The sequence below is a fragment of the Topomyia yanbarensis genome, chromosome 3 (assembly GCF_030247195.1).
Source record: "Topomyia yanbarensis strain Yona2022 chromosome 3, ASM3024719v1, whole genome shotgun sequence".
NCBI lineage: Eukaryota > Metazoa > Arthropoda > Insecta > Diptera > Culicidae > Topomyia > Topomyia yanbarensis.
In genome coordinates this window covers 295,948,529-295,970,832 of record NC_080672.1, presented here as the reverse complement: position 1 = coordinate 295,970,832, position 22,304 = coordinate 295,948,529, and the positions used below count along the sequence as shown (strand labels likewise).

At 39.7% G+C, this 22,304-nt stretch overlaps 1 protein-coding gene across 10 annotated transcripts in view; it reads right to left on the bottom strand.

The window, feature by feature from the left end:
• Positions 1–805: 805 nt before the first annotated feature.
• LOC131693730 (zinc finger protein 271-like) overlaps positions 806–22,304 on the bottom strand; it is a 45,416-nt gene continuing 23,917 nt past the window's right edge. For 8 of the 10 annotated variants that reach the window (XM_058981823.1, XM_058981826.1, XM_058981829.1 and 5 more), the window contains 5 exons: positions 22,023–22,106; positions 15,030–15,113; positions 14,852–14,935; positions 14,361–14,568; positions 806–14,175 (listed from right to left, as the gene is read on the bottom strand). In XM_058981823.1, coding sequence (XP_058837806.1) covers positions 13,527–14,175; positions 14,361–14,568; positions 14,852–14,935; positions 15,030–15,113; positions 22,023–22,106 — 1,109 coding nt within the window. In that variant the 3' untranslated portion in view covers positions 806–13,526. The remainder of the gene's footprint in view (positions 14,176–14,360; positions 14,569–14,851; positions 14,936–15,029; positions 15,114–22,022; positions 22,107–22,304) is intronic. The other 2 variants (XM_058981832.1, XM_058981833.1) reach the window with 1 other exon arrangement.

Below are 22,304 nucleotides of genomic sequence, written 5' to 3'. Positions count from 1 at the left end.
TTCAACAGATGTCGCTAGTACATCGTGAGCGATGATTTTTTAGATTTTCTTTAAGCTGTAACGTTTGTTTGTATGTGCTGTGAAGTCTGTTACAATAGAAACCGAAAATTTGGGAAAGGAATTGTACAGTCAAGAATTGGCGTCAATATTCGTCACGCCGATACACGCCGGCGCGCCGCCGCCGGTAGGGTCCAACGGCGTGACGCCGCCAACGCCGCCGGCCAAAAATGTCGCTTACGCCGCCGCCGATTAAAAATGCATCGGCGCACACCTCTAAGTGGAGTGCAGTGAAACTGCACCGTTTTTGCACTTTCTAGCAGAAGTGCAGAAAACTGGGTATGTTCCATTGATTCTGATTCCCTCTGCAACTTCAGCTAGACCTGATCGATAACGGAGTAGCAGCCAGGGGTGGTCGCACAAGCTCAAGCGAAAAAATAGTTTTATTAGTTTCAATCGATTGCCTTGTATGCAACTCATTTGGGTTCGATTCCCAAACCCGCACATAGAGTTGACGCGAAAAAAGAGACGAATACGACCCCAAGGTTTAAAACAAATCAAAGATTTAATAAGGATTAAAACTGCAACCATCAGTGATTAAACAACTAAGGGTTGATTTGTTCACCCACGCTCAACTTTAAATTCAGGTGCCTTAAACCTGGTTTAAAAGTCAAGCCTGACTAAAGAAATAGCCCGTAAATAGACAAAAACCTCATGGGACCGGGAAGTGACAATAGAGTTGACTATTCGTATAACTATATAGATTTGCGAAACTTTCGGATACAAAACATACACGCTCTAAATGACTATTGGCTTCTATAAGTAAATTTTATTTGATTGTGTATCGTAGCAATAATAGGAAGGTGTAATAAAAAGAATGAGAAATCTATACTATTCCATCTCTCAAATTACGCTTAACGAATCGTTTTGAGCTTAACACAGCATCCAAAGAACGTATCAAAATGTATTGCCTAACAGCACGCGGTTGTTTGTTAACATGTGCGTGCTTTTTATCTGTGAAGTAACATTTCGTTCAGTGTATACAAAAAAACTGGGGAGTAGTATAGCATCAAACTTAAGCTATGTCGCACTGCGTATTGAATCAGATATAACCTGCCAACGTAATTAAACTCTAGCTTTTTACTTTTCACATCAACAGTTCACCTGCATCTTTGACTTGCTTCTTAAAAAATAACATAAAAAGTATTACTTCTCGTTTTCAATAAAACATTCTGTTTCGTTCTTCTACTAAAGATTTTACCTTTTTGCACTGAGTTTATCGCTTCGCAAACTGTTTTGAACAGTACTGCTTCTCTGCTTTTCCAGACTGACTTATATCTCTCTCTGTACTTGTTCCTCTGTTTCTAGTCTAACCATCATCTATCAGTTAATTAAAGGTAACACTCTCTATTCAACAGCCAATTATTGTGGTCCATGTGTCTACACATCCGGGAGTTCTTGGAAGCTTCCATCTGCTGGACTTTTACACCAACCACGGTTCGTTTCGTCTGATATATTCCTATTCAAGCACTTGTGTTAACAAATTAACATTCTCCTTGCCTTTTCTTTTCCTTATATAAATGACTTTCTAACATGTCTATCACCTTTTAGCATTGTGTGTATATGAGTTTGTGTTTCCACACTTTATTCAACATCATCATTTTCTTCATGAATGATTGTGGCGATATAGATATTTTTGATTACTGCTAATGGAGTTGTGTTTGCTAAGTTCTACTTGTTTCATTTGCTTTTTATACACATTCAATCATCGCTACAATTGCCAATGGGGCAATTATTTTAAATCCTATTTACTATACGTATATGCATTAAGTGTGTGTGTGTTTCAGTAATGGGCTGGTTCTAATCGTAGTTAACTGTTGAGTGTTAGTTTTTCCAACAGCTCTACTTGCTAATGGCTAATGTTAGTAACAGTAACTTAAACCTGATTTCTGTAGAGGATCGATGAAAACCTGTTTCACGTCGAGTCTCCAGTGTATCGGTAGAAAGAAAGAGCTGAGCCATGTACGATAGTAATATCAAACAGGATTGTTTGAATTTTAGAGAGGAAGATGCGCTGTTTTTTTTTCGTGTGTGTATAATGTAACTAAACGTTGGAAGACTTTTGAGCACAAGCATATTAATGTGTGTGTATGTATGTATGTATGTATGTCCATTTATACGTGTTATCCTAACGGTACGGCTTTTATTAGCATTATAATAAAAAATCTAACGAAATCATCTGCTTCAGTCATATTTTTGAATCTTCCGACCATTGATTGACAAAGGGATCGAATGTCAGTTGATAATCATCAAATACGATGAAAATTGAAAGTTGCTGCATTTTGTAGAACTTTGATGCTGGTGTAAACGAGCTTCCATCTTCATAGCGATGAATTGACTTTTCGAACGAACTGGATCATAGTTTAAATCTTGCTATCGTTTTAGAGAATGCAAGAAAATTTTTCAGGAGAAAAAGGATTCGTCGTGATTCAAAACAAGAACTGGTTGTTTTTGTGGAGTAAATTAAAACTTTCCTGCATTTTTTCACCATATTGTTAGATCTCGAATGATGCAACTTTTTTACTTTAGCTTCTAACTGTGCTCAATTTTTCTCTCAACGATGACGAATTAAGGCCTAAAACAACTCAATAGTTTGGAAGCGCTAAGATTTCAGTGTCAAACAAAAACGAGCATACTTGTAACCATCGAGCTGATCAAGTGATTCCAACATTAGAAGGCCCTCCGCTCGAATATTCGCCATCGTCATAGAATTTCAGTTCTTTTTATTAATCTTTCACGGCTTTTTCATTCGAAGCACTCATCTCGATGTAACGAACTAATTCTTATTTGAAGCTAACTGTATAATCATCATAACCTTTTCTTTGTTTTTTTAGAAGCAGTCTATCTTTTTGTTTTATTTTACGCACTTCTATGTGTTGTACATCTACTGTTAGTGAATGTAGGCGAAATATATTTTCTTTAACCATGCTACACAAAACATTCATCGAATTATCATTTCGTTATTTTTTCACCCTTCCGAAGACTAGCACAAGTAGGAGCAAAATGTTTCTAAATCTTTCTTGGAGAATGGCAAAATTATAATCTACGAAAACAGATAACGACAAACTCGTCCGATTGTTTACACAGCGAGGAAGTGTGTGGTGAGATCAAGCGACCACGCGACGATGTAAAATAAGGTAAGAGATCGTAATCCAGATGCGACTTTAGCTGACTAAAATTAGGTATTACAAAAATACTAAATCAAGAGAGTATTCGATGCTTTGCTCTCTATTTTCAATTGTCTTCTCTCGCGACAGCCTGCCTAGTAGCAATTGCGATCGTATTTACCATTCTTTTAGGAACTGTAGCCTGAAGTGGCTTTACTTTCGTTAGTCATAACTACTAAACGATTAGTATTTATTGATGGTGAGGGCGAGACAAGCAAGCCACTAACTTACAGTCTGCTGGTTTGAAATTCGTACGCCCACTGTACAGTACCAGTAAGCTACGGCTTGAAACCATCATGGCATAGCGCGAACTAGCATGCGTTGGTTCAGGGTTTTTTTTAATTTTTCATTGTATGTGGTTCTATTTCATAGCTGAATAACTGACTACTTTCTAAAACTCTAAGCTTTTCCTTTTCTTATATTGTTCCTAATGCTGTAGAAATTTAAATTTTTGTTCCTATAATGTATTCATAATGTATGAATTTTACGTTCAGCACATGATTGGTTAACTAAAAAATGGGATGTTTTAAATGATGTTTCATTGAAGCTTCAACCCATTGCACGAGGGCTAAATCTGTTACCGGGACTAAAACGTATAGGCTGCTATGGGTTCAGTACTAAAAATGGTGTTTAGCTCAAATATAATTTTATTTCGGTTGTAATTTGATGTCTGATTCGTTAGAAACAACACTAAAAGATTCAGTAAAAAAACCTGTCGAGATTTTGCACGCGACACGACCGGAAAATATCACAAGTTTCGCATGTTTTTAAGAATCGGCTCTTCTCTATATTTTTCTTGGTCACATTATTATTTATTCTACATTTTTCCAGTGTGATCCATATTGTATGAAAAACCAGTCATACATATTTCTTTCATAGCACGCTGAAAGATACCAACTCTGTTGACATGTATAGGGTTAACAGCGATGACATTCTCGAACATCGTCGCTATACGGTTTTAAACTGGTGCTCTACCCATAATCGTCCCATGTGTATAGGTAATCAAATAGCACATAGGACAGTTATGCATAGTGACAATAAGGTTCCACAAAAAAAATTTAGAAAAAGAAATACAACCATTGTCTTTAAATTATAAGTGGAGAATTTATGTCCAGATTTCTGATCATTCAGAACTGAAAGTAATTTGTTAGAATCTCTGAAATGTCCCTACCGTAAACATTTTTCTAACTAGAAAAAGTTCCGAATGCCCCCTTAGATTATATCCTCTCTAAATGAAACAAAAAAACTTCTCCTGGACGTTTTTGAAATTTCGCACAGTTCTTCACATCGTTCCTCATGTAATTACGGGAGGGATTAGTTTTTTTCTCGATCTTTTATTGAATTTATCTAATTAAAAATCCGATTTTCGTTAAAAATATCAATAAACATTTTAATGTAACAATTATAATAAAAAATTTGTAAAGAGCTCCCGTAGTTACCTGGGCAACGAAGTGAGAGAAATTTCAAAATGATTGGTGGCGAGATTTTGAGTTATGATTCGCTGTGGTTATAGTGTACACTGCTTTGTTGCGAAGTGCCTTCCGGAAGATTCACTGTCGCAATTTGCAACATGTTGCAAAGAAAAGTAGATTCCAGTGATGATCGTACCTGGATCGAACCGCTGACTGTCCGCGTCATCGACGTTTTTAGTTTGTGAGCGATAATGAAGCTCGAGACAAGCTACTCCGAAAAGTTAACGAAAACTGACACAGAAAAGTGCTCCCGCTGCTGTTTTGAGTACCAAAAGCAAGTAAAGTCGACGTGAATGATCGGGATATTTCGTGCGCATTTGAACGGAAAAAGTATGTGCAACTTATGCGTGTTCGCGACGAGAAACGGTTCTAAAACGCATAAAAAAGTGCATGTTTGTCGAAAAAAAAGTGCGGAAAGGGAAAAGAATAGTGGAAAATGCCGGTGGTAATGAAAACGAGAGCGTTGATCAACAGTACCAAGAACTTGCATCCGTTGGAAGTTCTACCGGATCATTTCACGGATTTAACGAGCGGGAAGCAGCAATGGATGGAATTACTTAAGAAAGAATATGAGATAGACCGCCGGCTGCGATTGCATGGACTCACTCCTGTCAACGCAATGATGTGTAAGTTGAGGACCAAAGACCGTTTCTTCAACTACAGCATCATCAATGTACACTCCCCACAGGATGGAAGACCCGACAACGAAAAGGAAGCGTTCTATGCGAAGCTGGAGGAGGTGTACGATGGCTGTTCGCAACGGGACGTCAAAATCGTCATCGGCGATATGAACGCTCAGGTAGGACGGGATGTAATGTTTAGACCGGTAATCGGGCCAAACAACTTGCATACCGTATCGAATGACAACGGCCAATGATGCGTGAACTTTGCAGCCTCCCGTGGCATGCTAGTCCGAAGTACCTTCATCCCCCGCAAAGATATCCACAAAGCCACCTGGAGATCACCTGACCAACGCACCGAAAACCAAATCGATCACGTTCTAATCGACGGGCGATTCTACTCTGATATCACCAACGTTCGTACCTACCGCAGTGCGAATATAGATTCGGACCATTACCTAGTTGCAGTATGCATGCGCTCAAAACTCTCGACGGTATACAACACTTGTAGTCGGACGCCAAGGCTCACCATCGCGCAACTTCGGGACGCCAGGGTTGCCCAAGACTACGGCTGGAAGCAGCACTACCCGCGGAAGAACAGCTGGGTGCAGCTACTCTTGAAGATGGGTGGAGGGAGATCCGTTTCGCCATAGGAAGTACTGATATAGCGGCACTAGGTACAGCGATTCCGAATCGAGGAAACGACTGGTTCGATGATGAATGTAAGCAGTTAATAGAGGAGAAGAATGCAGCACGGGCGAGGATGCTGCAGCACGGAACGAGACAGAATGTGGAGCGATACAAATAAGCACGGAACAGGCAAATCTCGGTCATCCGGAGAAAGAAGCGCCAACAGGAGGAACGAGATCCCGAAGCGATGGAACAACTGTACAGCGTAAACGACACACGGAAGTTCTACGAGAAGCTGAACAGTTCGCGCAAAGGCTACGTTCCGCAAGCCGATATGTGCAGGGACTTAGATGGTAACCTTCTTACGAACGAGTGTGAGGTGATTGAGAGGTGGAAGCAGTACTATGACGAGCACCTCAACGGTGAAGCAGCAGAGGACGAAGGCGGTATGGCGCAGAAGACGATAGACTTCCGGCCACTGATCTCCAAGAAGTCAAGGAGGAGATCGGTCGGCTGAAAAACAAAGCTGCCGGTGTAGATCAACTACCCAGCGAGTTATTGAAATACGGTGACTAGAGTGCTGCACTGAGTAATCGCCAAAATTTGGGAGGAGGAGACTTCCGGATGAGTGGATAGAGGGTGTCGTTTGCCCAATCTACAAAAAGGGTGACAAGTTGGATTGCTGCAACTACGCGCGATCACACTACTTAGCGCCGCCTACAAGGTCTTCTCCCAAATTCTTTGCCGTCGATTGTCACCATTTGCAAGGGAGTCGTGAGGCACTACCAAGCGGGATTCATGGGTTCTCGCGCCACCACGGACCAAATATTCGCGATTCCTCAGGTTCTGCAGAAGTGCCGCGAATACAACGTACCCACACATCATTTGTTCATCGAGTTCAAATCGGCATATCACACAATCGATCGAGATAGCTACGGCAAGGTGTAATAAGGAGAGAGGAGATAGACACTAGTGGTTCGATCTTCAGGAAGTCTGTCCAGCTTCTTGGCTTCGCCGACGACATTGAACTTTGAGGAGATGTCGGAAACGTACATCAGACTAAACGCTGAAGCCAGCAGGATTGGACTTGCCATCAACGTTTCGAAGAAAAAATACATGAGAGGAAGAGGTTCTAGAGACGACAATGTGGACCTCCCATCCCGAGCTTGGATTGACAAGAAGACGGGGCGCACAGCGAGCACGGTGGATCAACCAGATAGAGAACGACCTGCGGACCCTTCGAAGACTGCGAGGCTGGCGACAAGCAGCAATGTACCGAGTGGAGTAGAGACGGCTTCTGCATACAGGAAGAGACAACAAGGCTCTAGCATGAACGGTAGGGTAAGTAAGGGTCTGTCGGCTACCTACAGCGAGTATAGCCAACTCCACACTAAAATAGTGGGACTGATACCGAATAGAGCATTCAAGGAATAAGAATTGGAAAATGCGGATCACAAGAATCTACACTATGGCGTATCCAATGTGAACGAAGAGCTAATATCGGGGGCAAAAGCTGATGCCACGCTTCCTCCAAACAGTCCAACCGCCCCAGAAGTTGTTCAACCAGCAACAGCCTCTAAAAGCACCGATTCCAACGCTCGCTGGAAATTACACCGCATGGCCCATGTTTAAGGCCATATTCCAAGATCAGTAATCAATCCATGATGACCAATTCGGGGGATAGTGATTCCATTAAACTCTATCACCTCAACTAGGTGAAGCTGCTCGTGTGCTGGACTTCAAGCTTCTAAGTGAGGGTGACTACGGCCACGCTTGGGATATTTTGACGGGCGGCTACGAGAACCAACGAATTATCGTGAAATCTCACATCTGAGGTTTGTTGAGACTGAAGAAGATGACATCAGAATCCCAAAAAGAGCAACGAGCACTCCTGGGTGAAGCTACCCGCCACGTCGAAGACCTCTGATACCTCGAACAGGAAATAATTAGTGTTTCGGAACACATGATTGTATGTTTGGTTATCTCAGTGCTCGAAAATTAACTAGAAAAGTCTGGGAAGGAACCCATAAATGTCAACTTCCCAAGTATACGCAGACCATCGAATTTGTAGTGTCCAGGCGCGATATTTTCGTAAACTATGATACAGCCTTCTATACAGTTAACCATGTAGGGCAGAAGCCAGGACAGTTCCAGCAACTTCCGAGAAATCTTCAAGAGAAGTCATTTAGCTTCCACCAATATGACGCAAGCATGCAAAGTTTGTGGTGGCGCTCATCGAAACATTCAGTGTACAGCATTAAACAATCTGAAACTTTCCCAGAGGAAGGAAAGAATTCGAGTCGCAGGTGTTTGCTTTAACTGCTTGCATACGGGCACCCCGCTGTAGAGATTGTCCCTCTGATAAGCCGCGTCGTACGTGCCACCGTCGACATCATACGCTGCTGCACGACGAACGATGGGGTACCTAGCCAAGATACGAAAACGATTGTTACCCCTCCCGCGGAGTCAGTAACAAACTCACCAGCGATTTTGGCTGTTTCGATTCTACCCACGACGGAGTAGAAGAATCCTGCTACCGTGGACCCACCTGTGTCCACCATCTACTCCTCTAACTTCGCCCAGTGACCAAGACGGTACTGTTGCAGTGGTACGTGTATTCGATAAGAAGAATCAACGCTTTTCATGCGCGTCCTATTGGACAGTGGCTCCCAGGTGAATTTCGCGACAGAAGAGTTAACTAATCGCCTGACTTTGCCGACAAAACCTGCGAATGATCCGATTACTGGTGTCAATTCCATGCGTATCCTCGCACGTTACAATGTAACGCTGAAGATTCAGTTCCGAGTATCCAATTATAACGCCAGTCTCGAGTGGCTGGTAACACCGGAAGTGATACGTATGATCTCATCGGCTAAGATCAACATCGAACATTAGGACCTCTCCTGTGGAACGGTTCGACACACCAGATATGGTGGACTTGCTGATAGGTGCCGAGCTATTCTTCGAGATATTGAAGCAGAGTTAGATCAGGCTGGTAGATGACCTTCCGCTGTTGTGAGATACACGTTTCGGATGGATAGTGTCCGGTATCGTCTTCACCCCAAATTGTCAACGTGTCCATACAAGCCAACCATGCCACCATTGAAGATCGAAGTGCCGGACGTCCCCAAACATTCGACGAAAACTTAGTATTCGAAGCACACTTTCTTTCACCATACGAAGATGTGAGCGGAAGATTCATTGTTAAGCTACCGTTCAAGGAAAACTCCAACCAACTGAATAATTGTCGTGCTCTGACCCTTAAGAGGTTTCATAATTTGGGTACTAGTTCAGATACATAGTCTAACTGGACACCCAGATGGTGCTAGTTACTGACGAGGAGAATCCGAAACACTAAAACAAAAAACCATACTTTATGTAAGGTATGTGCCCTCATGCACAAAAAATTGGTCTTGTCCAAAATTTTTCCCACTTGGGAATTTTGCAGGTTTCTGATGCTGGATAATCGACTCGTCCGCAAGCTAAAACTCCAAGCACAATATGTGGAGCACCTACAAGAGTACAGGCTCTTGGAGACTGCCACTAGATCACGATCCAACAAACCAACTTGCGGTCTATATGCCGCACCACGCGGTACTGCGACCGTCAAGCTCGTGTACGAAATATGGACGTGTTCGACGCTAGTGTCAAGCTGGGACGGGACATGCGGATAGATGTTTTCTTTTTTTCAGCACACATATCTACTCTATCTGGTTCACATATTTTAAATGAACTCGCTGCATTTGACAGTTCCCCCTGGCTGCATTTGACGTTAGATTTTTTCGTGTCAACAAGTCCCGCCCTAGGTGTCGGGATATCTCTATCCGAGCTGTCCATAAACAGAGTGCTATAAGTTGGACCCGTAGTACAAGATGATCTGCATTTCATCGTTCTGCACTTCCGAAAGTTCAAAGTAACGTTTTTCTGGAGACGTATCAAAAATGTACCGCCATGTACTTCACGCGAAGCCAGATCGACAATTCCTGCGAATCTTTTGGACACCTTATCTATCACAACTATCACAGGTTCTGGAATTGTGTACCGTAGCCTATGGCACTGCATCGGCACCCTTCCAAGCGACTAGGTTTTCATGGTAGTCATGATGCAAATGTTATGTTTAATGTTTACATTGGAAGAAATGACAGCAACTTGTTTTATGTTTAGGGTGGATTAATCTTTTCATACTGATAAGATTTTTTTTTTGCAGAGCTGAATACGTTGTAACTTGACAAGTTTTGCATATGCACGCCAGAATAGACCAGAAATAATTTCAGGTTTGAGTTTTATGATACATTTTAAGTATGTCACTTTCACGTTGCCTACAGGGTGGCAATGCATCCCACAAAGATGTAATTAATCTGACAAGCTAGTACATAAACAATAAAACTGTATTATTAAACGATTTTTTAAGAAAATGGCGATAAACGATTTTATAAGCAAATAGCGAACAAATACTGACGTTTTGGCCGCAGTGAATAAGCTTTTATCTCGCATAACTTATCATTCTGTCTAATATATTTTAAACGGAGTATGTATTACAAATTGTCCGAATTCATTGTAGTTGGAAAAAGTTATTTGTCTGGCCACATGTGTTGTCCCAGCCATTATACATTGATGCAGTTAAGAATTCTTTCGGGACAGGAATGCATCATAAGATGACTTCCGAAGTATTGTTGCTGTTAAAGAAGCATAGCTGCACAATACCAGCTGCTTACACTGATAAAGAATCTATAGTTAGTTTTGTTGCTTGATACCATGAAATGAACTACTCATTTGCTAGATAGAAATGGAACTGCGTTTCAACTCAAAATCATTGCGATTTTGTGCGTGGTACAGCAGACTCGAACAAGGTTGTCTGTTATAATTATAGAATTCTGCTCCGATAACAAAGCTCTGTATTTTAAGCCTTGCCACTATTCACGGCCCTAGCTATTGACTTTATGTAAAAATCAACTCAACTAATTTAACACATTATTTGAGTGTACGAATATTTCGGTTTAATATGAAATGAAAGGTTGTACGAATTGACCAAGGTATGCAAAAGGATTGACTTCATTGACCCCGAACTAGTCTTGTCAATTTTTGCGAGTTGAATAACAGACAAAAGATTATGACTTGGGATTCATATAAGCACATAATCTATGGGCGCAATCTATAAAATTATGAAAAAGGTTTTTTTCGTTAGATACTAATACTACTTCGAAATGTAAACTCAATTTCTCTATGGCTAATTGGCTACTATTCAACGCATTGAAACATTCTTGTTGGGAATTAGAACATGGAAGTTCATATCCTGTTGTTACTGTCCAGCAATAAGGTAATTGCATTATAGTTTTAAGAGTCGTTGTTCAGACGACCAAAACTAAAGAGATGGCGATTCGAACGAGAACGGTACAAAAGGCTGAACCTCCAAAAGCCGAAACACAAAAGGGCGAAGATGTTCTAACCTACTACAAAAGGCCGAATCACAAAAAGGTGCTTCGCCCTGTAATATACGTCACTTTAAAATATTCGAAGAAGCATAAAAAGGCAGGCTTAATATAACCGCTTGCTACAAACATTTTTCGGTTGTTACATTGCTCTAGTGCATGCGGCGAAGCCAATATGATGCGGGTAACCGCATAACCGAGGCCAAGGATCCGAAGCGGTGTAAAGCCGCTGAGGATCTCCTGGACGAGGTGTCCGCCGACCCGCCGTCGGAAGCGGCGACCTCTCGCAAACAAACCTGTGATCCACTCGTTTGCCCGGATTACTCAAACATAGGGGCTTCAAATAGTTTAAGTCCGACGGAGCGGAGCGACAAGGCCCTTAAATGTTTGGCCTATTATTGTCATTGTCCAAATCTTATCGTCTCACATTTCACCCATTTGATCGCCTTACTTCGAGCAGCGTCTGCTATTTCTGTTGAAGTCATTGATTGGAATTCTTGCGGGACATCACGCAGGACTAGGGATTTGCTCAGATACACAAAGTGTTTTCGTTTTCGGAGCTTGCATGAATCCGGTGCTAGCTTATAGTCCTGTCACGAAGTTAATGTCGGATTTTGATGAGACGAAGTTGAAACATAAATTCCATAACTAGTTTAGTTATAGGTTTTGTGCCCTTAAGCGCAAATGTGGTTAAAAACAATTTTCTCCATAGCGGAGAAAAAATAGTTTTTGCCAAAAAAATTCTCCACTAAGGAGAAATATAGCTAAACCATGTTTTGACTTCATTAAGTCTCATCAGCTTCATCAGAACTTCTTTTCTTGCAGGACATCACGAAGGATTAGGGGTTTGCTCAGAAACTCAAATAGTGTTTTCGTTTTCGAAGCGTCAATCCGATGCTAGCTTACTCATGTCAGTAAGTTAGTGTCATATTCTGATGCAACTAAGTCTAAAATGCACATCCCATAACTAATTTATGGTAGAATTGAGTTTGGGACGAGCCCGATTCGAATTTACATTTCTTTCGAGCATGTTCATCTAGTCTAGATAGTTCCATTTGCAGGGATTTCAACTGTGATGACATTTCGTTGTTCTAAATTTATCCACGTACTAACCCATTTATCGTTATAATACACGCACAATTCAAGTGATCATGTGATTTTATGAATCTGTCCTTTACCATCATCATCATATTTATAGGCAATCATTTTTTAGACTTTTTTAAGGTTTTTAGCGGATAATAAAAAAAATCTTCTCTTTGAGGATCCTCTTTATCATCTGATTAGGGCCTTTTTTCAAGCTTTTCATCCCATGTAACATCTTCGACTAATATGCTGATCGTACCATTTCAAGTAAATGATTTCTGAATGACTTATCTGGAACCGATATCTAGGACAAAGAACATACAGTCATTGAAATGATCCGTTGAAAATGAGCAATTGGTGATGTCTATGGTTCTTAGACTGATCACAAGACATTTCCCATCTAAAACATAGAATGTTTTCAAGCTTTAGTACATCTTTATCTGGGAAATCACATGAAGGTAGTGATCTACATACGCTGATGCCAACATATTTCGCTGTAAAGCAACTTGACGCCCAAGTGTCCTTACTTTTCGCAAAATTTCCAACTGACCGATACTTGTCAACATGAGCTGTATCTTGTCGTCTGCTACGTCGATGGCAACAACACAGAGCACAGCTGGAACCAACACACTACTACATAATTTCCCTATTAGACAACAATGTCGTTGTTTATTGGATGACAAACTTAAAAGCGTACATCTTTGCAATTCTAGAAACTAATAAAAAGTTGCATTTAAAACACTCAACTTTGCCCTTAATAGTCTATCTATATAATACTCTCTGAGTATATTCAGTGTCAGCACGTGCCACTTTTGATCATACGTCACTAGTTTGCTGCATTAGTACATGTTTTGATTTGATGTTACCGCAGACAGGGCCATTACTATGGTGATGTTTGCACTGCAATAGTACTGGTGTTCTACCTTTACAAAGTCTATCAATGTCAAGGCTCAACTGCTACTGCGGCGAAGTTGGTTCAGTCTTGGCCACAATCGTCGAAGTAGCCGAAGCCGTTTCAGCAGCCGTTAGGGATCCACCAGCCGTTGATGATCCCTTGTTAGCGTTCCATTATGTGCTGTGGTTATTATTAAATGGAGGAATGTGGAACAGAGGCGAAAGGATTTTGTGCGGTAGGTTAGGAATATGCGGTATGTGAGGATGGTGGAAGTTGACCTGATGGTGCAGATCAGTTGCTCCGTGATCCTGGTGCGGGAGGTGGGAAGATATTAGGTGGTGTGATAGCTGCTGCTGAAGATGGATTGGAAGATTATGCTGCTGCTGGAGAGATGGGTGATGTTGATGGGATGGGGGAGGTTGTTGATGATGAATGCCTTGTTGTTGTTGTTGCTGCTGCTGATGTTGCGCCGGTGGTGTATGTTGCGGTTGAGGATGTTGTGGATGTACACCTGGATGGTGGTTAGCATGCGCAGTACTTAGAGTGTGAGCATTGGACACTGCAGAGGATGATGAGATCACTGAGGTCAGTATCGCAGAGGGTACGTGCATGGGAGGTTGCGGTTGACTGTGCGGAATAGTGATGTGTTGGGGCATTCCTGAACTGGAACTGCCGTCAATGTCAATTTCGCTCTTTATATTGATATTTTCCAGCTTCAAACCGTGACTGCCATTGTTTAATTCGTTACATTGCTTTGTGTGCCGTTCAAATTCGAGAATGTTTTCAAACTGCATTTTGCATGTTTGACAGTTGTACAGAATCCTGGAAGAGAAGTTACCAGGGTTAAACTAGACTAATTTGAATGACGCGTTTGTACAACTCAGACAAAATTAATCAGTATGAACCAAACTTACAAATTATCATCGTAATTCAATAATAAATGTGAAAGAGTCATCATTTGGGTTAAGGAGTTATCATACAAATAGTGCTAGAAACGCAATACTCACACCATCACTTGTCCGTTCTGCTGCTGCTTCATTGACTGCTTCTGGTGGACCAGTAAGTGCTTCTTAAGGTTTGAATATTGCGAGTACGATTTGGAGCACAATGGACAGGTGTGCGGACGTATTCCAAGGTGGACCATCTCGTGCTTCTTGAGATTGGCACGTTGTGAGAATGCTTTATCACAGCTTTTGCATTTGAACGGTTTTTCGCCTGGTGCCAATAAACGAGTAAGAGGAAAGGTTAGTCTACGCATCGTATGGTGTATGAAACGGATGAGCATCAAATCGAACTGATTTCGAAACATTAAACTGTTTATTATTTTGGTACACACATTTTCGGAAATTTCGCATTTAGGTGAGAAAACCCGATCTGATGCTCATCAACGGTAATATAGTATGAAGCCAAGAACTGGACGGTGTTAATGAAAGATGTTACTACGTTATGAATGCAAAAGGCATATGTATACGAGTAAGATAGGTGAAATATTATTTACCAGTGTGCAGCATTTGATGCTTGACCATGTTAGCCTGTTGGGCAAAAGCTTTATCGCAAGTTGGACATTTATATGGCTTGATTCCTGATCGAGCGTCGACAGTCAGTACCAAATTTTAACATGGAAGTTGAAAGGTGAATCAGTTAACAAATAATGCACATACAAATGAACAAATTACCGCTGTGGAGCATCTGATGTTTTACCATGTTGGCTTGCTGTGCGAATGCTTTACCGCATACTGAGCATTTGTAGGGTTTCACTCCTAAACGCGGAAAAGCAAGAAAAATAGAACTTAACATACTGATAATAGTGCCAGGATTTGGTGTAACGGTTTGAGATCCCTAGTGGTAGTAACCTGATCAAAACTTTTAATTGAAGCAAGATTTGGCTAAAAAACATTTGACCCTCTAGGGGCTATCTCTTTGTCTTATTATTAGCTATTACAGGAAAATGTGTACTTTGGGTTAATTGTGGTATTCGCCTTAACTCTCTAATGATGACATTCCACGCGCAAATGCCCTTCTGCTGGCTCTTAACTGTGGAGTGAGTTCAGCTTACATTAAGTCTAAAAACTATTTGTTATCTAATTTAGCCCCTAATTTACACTCTCAATTCAGCTCGGTAATTTCCCAACAACTGTGTCGTCAGTAAATTTAGAAACTGATATCTCAGTAAAGTGAAATTTGTTTGCTGATTTTCAGTGAAGTATTTTCCAAGTTTCAGCTATCAAATGCCACTTTTTCTGAGATATCAGCAAAAAAAATGTTTACTGAGATCTCAGCTGTTGAGATTTTGGCAAAAGATGCTAAAAAACTGAGATTTGGTAGAAAAAATTAAGAGTGTGCTTAATTTGCACATGCCATACTTTAAAGTGGCCTATTTCTAAAAATATTCAGCAAGACGAATGCATTTTGATCCCACTATACATAGGGATCATCCATAAATGACGTAGCATTATATGGGGGAGGGTGGAGTTTTGCATTTTGTGATGATGTGTGACGACGGAGGGGGGGGGAGGGGTAGGTGGTCATGTCAGGCTACGTAGCATTTTAAAGGGGAATAACTAACATCGTTTTTAATTTTTTTTTAATTTGCGGTGACAGAGGGGGGGGGGGGAGGGGGGCGAGTCACCGTCAAGCTACGTAATTATCAGGGGGTTTTTATAGGTTTGTGACGAAATGCTACGATGGGGGAGGGGTCCCATATGTGTACTGCAATAATCAATAATCAGGGCCGGTGGGTAATGTGGGTAGTAAAGGTAGTAATATCCACTTGAAAACAATCAAGTTGGTCATTACCCACTTGAAACTTTGGAACAAACCTAACATTTGAATTTTGCCACGCATGTGTCTCGGGTGCACGTTTGAAATTTTCGAGGTATGACCAAGATTCCATTTGCTGAAATGTGTCGCAAGTGATTTATGTGAATGTAATGCAAGCGTATGTAGAGGTAGATGAGGTAAAATACACTCCTAAGAAAATATAATCATAACTTAGCTATAGACCATCAATTGGGAGAATTTAATTAATGATATCATTTTGCCAACATTGTACTCTGAAATCAAAATCGCTTTGCAAAAAAATCAGGAACATGAAACATATCCAATTTTTCAAAATCATTATAAATTGCTCTTTGGAAAATGGGCAGGGCAAAACGCACCTGTGCAGAGGTAAAATGCACCACAACAACCGGGCACAGTACATCATAACAAATATCGAAATAGCTGATTTTAATGCAGAAGATATCAAAAATTGCATTCGAATTAATAGCCTAAGTGTATTCTATTTCATTTCGGTTATGTCTCTGACATTACCTGCCCATCTTTTTATCACTCTCGACATATGGCTCATCAAATTACATCAATCATATGACCTACGAATCACATTGAAAGTAATGCGGGCACATTTAGCTCGGATTTCGGATATTCCGAAATTCAGTTCCCTGGGCTGATGATTATTTTGGTAGTTTGCCACCACGTCAAGCATGAAGTGACGTCCCCTTTACGATCTACGAGGAATCCAGCGATACTACAGTGATAAGAGAATCGTCACCGCCCTTTCTCAGACAGAATTCACTCGTTAGTCTATTTTTAGCTCCTGTGGATCACGTTCAGGTTTGAGATTTTTTATTTTCATCGTTTTGCTTCCTATTAGCTAGCTTTGACACCGTCAGACTTTTGATGGTGACAAAGCTATAGGAAAGCGTGTTGAAGTCTGCCCTCAAAGTCCATTGACCCATGCTAACGACAGAACCAGCCGTTGATGGAATTTACATATATTCCTTGTTTTGACGTGAGTCTTTTTTACCTTTTTTCAAGGTTTTTCGGAACGTGTCCAATGGGAAAGAGAATGGGCGGTGGCGATTCGCTTATGAGAGGAACTGGGGGTAGAACGGTCTGCTTACTGTACTGCCGTTATAAGCATATTTGCCCCATGTTCTATGGCATTCCCTATATAGAAGGGTAGTGTATGTATTGAGACTGTGGCGGGGATCATATTGTTGGGAATCTGTGATGCATCATCCCCGTTTTTCGATGGCGCACCCAACTAGAGACCGGGATATCGCAGGTTCGATTCCTGCTTGAGGACATATCTTTTCCAAGTGTGTTCAATCTGTATTGAATGACACCGTCTCCGGTTCATTTTTTCTGTCTATTTCTCATTTTTTGCTGTTTTGTGACTTTATTTGGTCTGACTTAATACCGACCAGTCGCAAGAACCGTGCTTCTTCTAATCTCTTTAAAATGGGTAAAAAATGTTGATAAAAAATCAAAGAAAAAAGTACAACGCTTCGGCTCGTTATATAGAGTCTTCTAGTCTCTATACTTATCGAGTGCAAGCAAGGTTGGAGAAGGATCACTTCGATTGCGCTGAATCTGGCGATGATCTTTTAAATCTCTCTTTTCAATCCCTCCTCTTTCTCATCCCCGGTTTCAGTAGGTAGGAATGGTATTGTTCGGTTCTCCGTGTAACGAATAAAACTGAACCGGTTTTAATGAAAATTGGAGAAGGCGGGAGAGCAAAGCGTTTTTTATTTTGATTGTGGAGGTTTTAATCTTAGGGTCATTCGACGCTTTTTAAGTTAGAGAAATCTCTTTTGGAAAAATGTGCGCGGTTGGGAATCGAACCTAGGTGACCTGCGTTGTCGTTCTGTTAGCTATCTCATTATCAACCGCTTATCGAGAAGTGTCAATTATTCCCTTGGAAGTAAAGAATACTTCCGTATTGTCTATGTTCTCTGTGTCGTTATTTTCCTCATCCCCAACCATACCATTTCCCCAATTCCTCCCGTCAGTAAAATGATGAAAAGGCAAATCACGGCAAGGTACAAATCTCCGATGAACATGGGAACCGTAGATGGAAGGAGAACGTGCCATTTGAGCCAGTCGCTACTGATTTCTGATAAAATGCACTTATTTAGATATCAAGTCAATAGCTTCTGAACCTATAGATCTTTAAGGGTCGTTACTACAACATGCTGATACATGGTTATTAAATTATTAAAATGTGTATTCTTCCGACAGGCAGTTTGTCCGAAAAAGTTCAAGAGGCTTCAAATAAAGAAGTTTAGGGCCGATTTCTTCACCCTCGCTTAACTTTTAAACCAGGTTCACCAGTACGTTTAAACCTGGCTTAAGTGCTAAGCGATAATGAAGAAATCGACTCTTTGAGATATAGAAAGGACCAATCGAGGAAAGTACCACTTTAATGAACGAAGATATTTTTGCAAGATCTAATTTAAAGCTTGATCATAAATGGGAATACCATTGTGCAGTACAAAACTGTGGAATTGGAAAATTACTAATCCTAATTAAAATTAATAAGTGTGCTTGAGTAGTGTCCAACACTTAAAACATGTTTGCAATTAATTGATTTCGAATAATAGACTGTTTAACTGAACTGCACGATTAAAACCAGTTTGATATCAAATTAAAAACTAAATCTGATACTATGATGTTGAGAGCAGACTATAACATGAAACAGAAAACTATTTCTGCTATCAGTGAGAGCTAATTAAAAACTTATTAAGATGTTGAAATTTCTTGTTGATAACAAAATACGTATTTAATTTGATGTTATGGCACAGAAACATAAAACATTCTAAGAAACGCAGAGTATGTAAGTATAGCAAAATAAAATCCAAATTTGATATGATCCCGATCAGAAACACATAACAGAAACATTTCAAAACTATATTTCGAGCTATTGTTTTAATTATCTGTTATTTCAATTACTAATGAGACCAGATTTATATCACAGTTTACTACGAAAATTGCATCCTGTTATGATTGCATTCTAATCGGGATATTTTGAAAAACTGAAACTGAGATCAAAATAAAATTACAATTTGATACTGACATCAACATAAAATCAAATGTCAACTTGCTGTAATTTTGATGTTCGATGTAGCTTTTGATGTCAACTTTTGCTATTATAATCTGTCGACATTGAAATGAATGGTTGGTTGATGAATAAAATTATATTTCCAATGTTCTGAAGACATTCGATACTGCGTAAAACTTCAGTTAGCTTGAAGTTGAATGAAGGTTTTGAAATTGGATTCTGTTACGGTAAATTTACGCGAAAATTTTAATTTTAAATAATGCATCAATGGACTAATCCAACGAAACTTTCAGGGTGCGACTTTTTTTTCAAATTAGCAATTGTTTATTTGCAATTTTGAGGGCATCACGTAAAAATCCGTGTGATGGTCTCTAGCAGACGAACTAAACCGGACTCGAGTGATTCCTTTCTTGAGCGTATATTTCTTCTTATCTTAAAGATAGTAAATATGCAAAAATTTTCTTTTTTCTTTAAATTTTCCACTTTCCTTTAAAGAAAATTTATACTAAATGATAAAAGTTTATAAGGCTTTGTCTAGGGATATAACAAAACAGTCAGTTATCTTGCTCCGAACAAGCGGCCGTATGGCATCCGACGGGTTGAAGAATCTCAGCCAAGAGTCGATTCACTGGATTCCTGCTCCCATGTTGGAATTGGTGACTGAAAAAAAGACTCCTTATGTCTCCATGCCGAGGACCAAATGGCTGGTGGGACTAAAATTGGTTAGTTGTGCACGGAGTGTCATGAGTGTAATGTTGTGTAAGGGAATATCTGACGTTAGTAGTAGTAGTTAGTAGTTAATTTCATGTGAGGCAGAAAAATCACTGAAAAATTCTGTCGAAGACACCAAGTATTTACGACAAACATATTCTGAGATGTTTAGGATTGTTGCACACTTAATTTTTTCTACTGAGATTCAGCTTTTTTCGCAACTTTTGTCGAAATCTCAACAGCTGAAATTTCGGTAAACAATTTTTTGGCTGATATCTCAGTAAAAGTGACGTTTCATAGCTGATACTCAGAAAATATTTCACCAAAAATCAACTAACAAATCTCACTTTACTGAGATATCAGTTTCTTAATTTGCAGACCACACGGCTGTTGGGAAATTGCCGAGCCGAATTGAGTGTGTGGTGTTGACAGAATTAACGCATTCATGCCGATGTTGTTTTTGGATAACAACGTTTTTAAACAGCCATAACATTGGTTTGAGGTAAGATTTGCTCACAAGTAAGGCTAATAAATGTGACTATTGCCTTTCATTTGAGTATTAACAGTTGCAAGGATCTGCTTTGACAGTTTAAGTTGACGACGGAAAATTAATATTTCATAAATCTTCGTTATGTAGCAATATTACTGAAAACTGATGAAACTTATCAATTTAGACTGTCTTTTCCACGCAAGTGAACTATTGTAAATATTGTAGCAGAATTGTATTGAGCATTGGAATGTGAAAATTGAGCAACTTCTGGCACTGCCAGGGAAGCGCCTATCTTTTGTGAAAAAGGGCTTTTTGTGTTTCTTGACTACACCGTTGTTAAGAAAAAATAGCTTGGAAACCCTACATGCACTAGAAAAAAGTTGCGCATGAAGGGGTTAATAAATATCAGCGATTAATTTAACGCTGCAATCTTAAAATTGTAATAACATTTTCATTAAATAACGTAGCTAATTACAGTTTTTGGCAAAGTTGTTAACCACATTTCGGACAAACTTTTTATATTTTATATTATTGGTTTTTCAGTTTGAATGAAATAGCGTTCTGTATGAATGGAAATACAAAAAGATAGTGTTTTCATACTTATTCCCAAACAAAATTTACAATCAAAAAATAAAATCAAAAAGTGATGTGCTGGAAAAAATGCATATCTTATCCGACCTAACAACCCGCTATATTTGTGTTGTCAGAGTCAATATGACTGGCATGTTTATCGCATAATATATAATTCCTTTCTGATGATATTAAAAGGGTTGTATCGTACTGTGATACTCATAATCGGCAGTGATGTAAATTTCCATCATATAATTTAGGGCTGCTCTGATATCAATTTAGGAGACACTGAATAGATGGAATACTTGAGCAGCACAAATCTTTCTATACTCATGGTAGGAAATCGCTCAATCTTTGCACAATTTGTCAAGGAAACGGTGTTAATTGTAACTCTCTGCTCAGACAGTATTACGCATGAGTCGGGTTTAAAAGATTTTTAAAGGATATTGGTAGTACACAATTTCAACAACAACACTGATAAGTAACATGGAGTAGATCAATTAGTTTAATATTCTAAAAATAGGTACACTTAAAGGTTTACTCGGCTGTTTCTCAAAAAATATCAAGCTTAAGAACATGTCTCTGAAACGGTAATAAAAATCAATAAAAATTTCATACATTTTCATCTACTCTTCATCTTTGGACGGATTAAGGATGGAACATGAGTACGCATGAAACGCTGTTGGTCAAACGAAGAGTGACTATTTGAATAGTTAAAAAATACACAACACGCCTCACTAAACTCATGTGCAGTAGTCGATACCTTCCTATATTAGCTGATAAAGATTTTGTGTTGGATACTACTAGCAGGTTCAAACAGTTACACCAAATCCTATAAATAGAACCTAACAGATGACGAAACACCTGGATATCGATGACGGATAATCTTTTTGTATTTAAATTTGCACCAACTGCAAAATAATTCAATTTCATCCTAGTAGGTATTTACTTTGATGATTGAACGAGATTATTAGAGCAGTATCCCTATAGTCAGTTATTATGATAAACCAGGCGTGCCATGTCTGTTATTAGAAAAGGACAAATAAAAAAGATTACCGGTATGAAGCATCTGATGTTTGACCATGTTGGCTTGCTGTGCGAAAGCTTTGCCACACGTATTGCATTTATACGGTTTAATACCTGGGGACGCGAAAAAAGGAAGTGTGGTAAGATATTTCCTCAAGTGAGATTTTTGGAGTGCATTGAGGTATAATTTGGTTTGATGCAGATTAATTTATCGTTTTTCCTTAACCGCTTATAATCTGATGCTTATTCGTTTCATATATAGTATAGAGTGATAGAACTCAAACGTTATATGGTGCAAACATATTAGGGAAA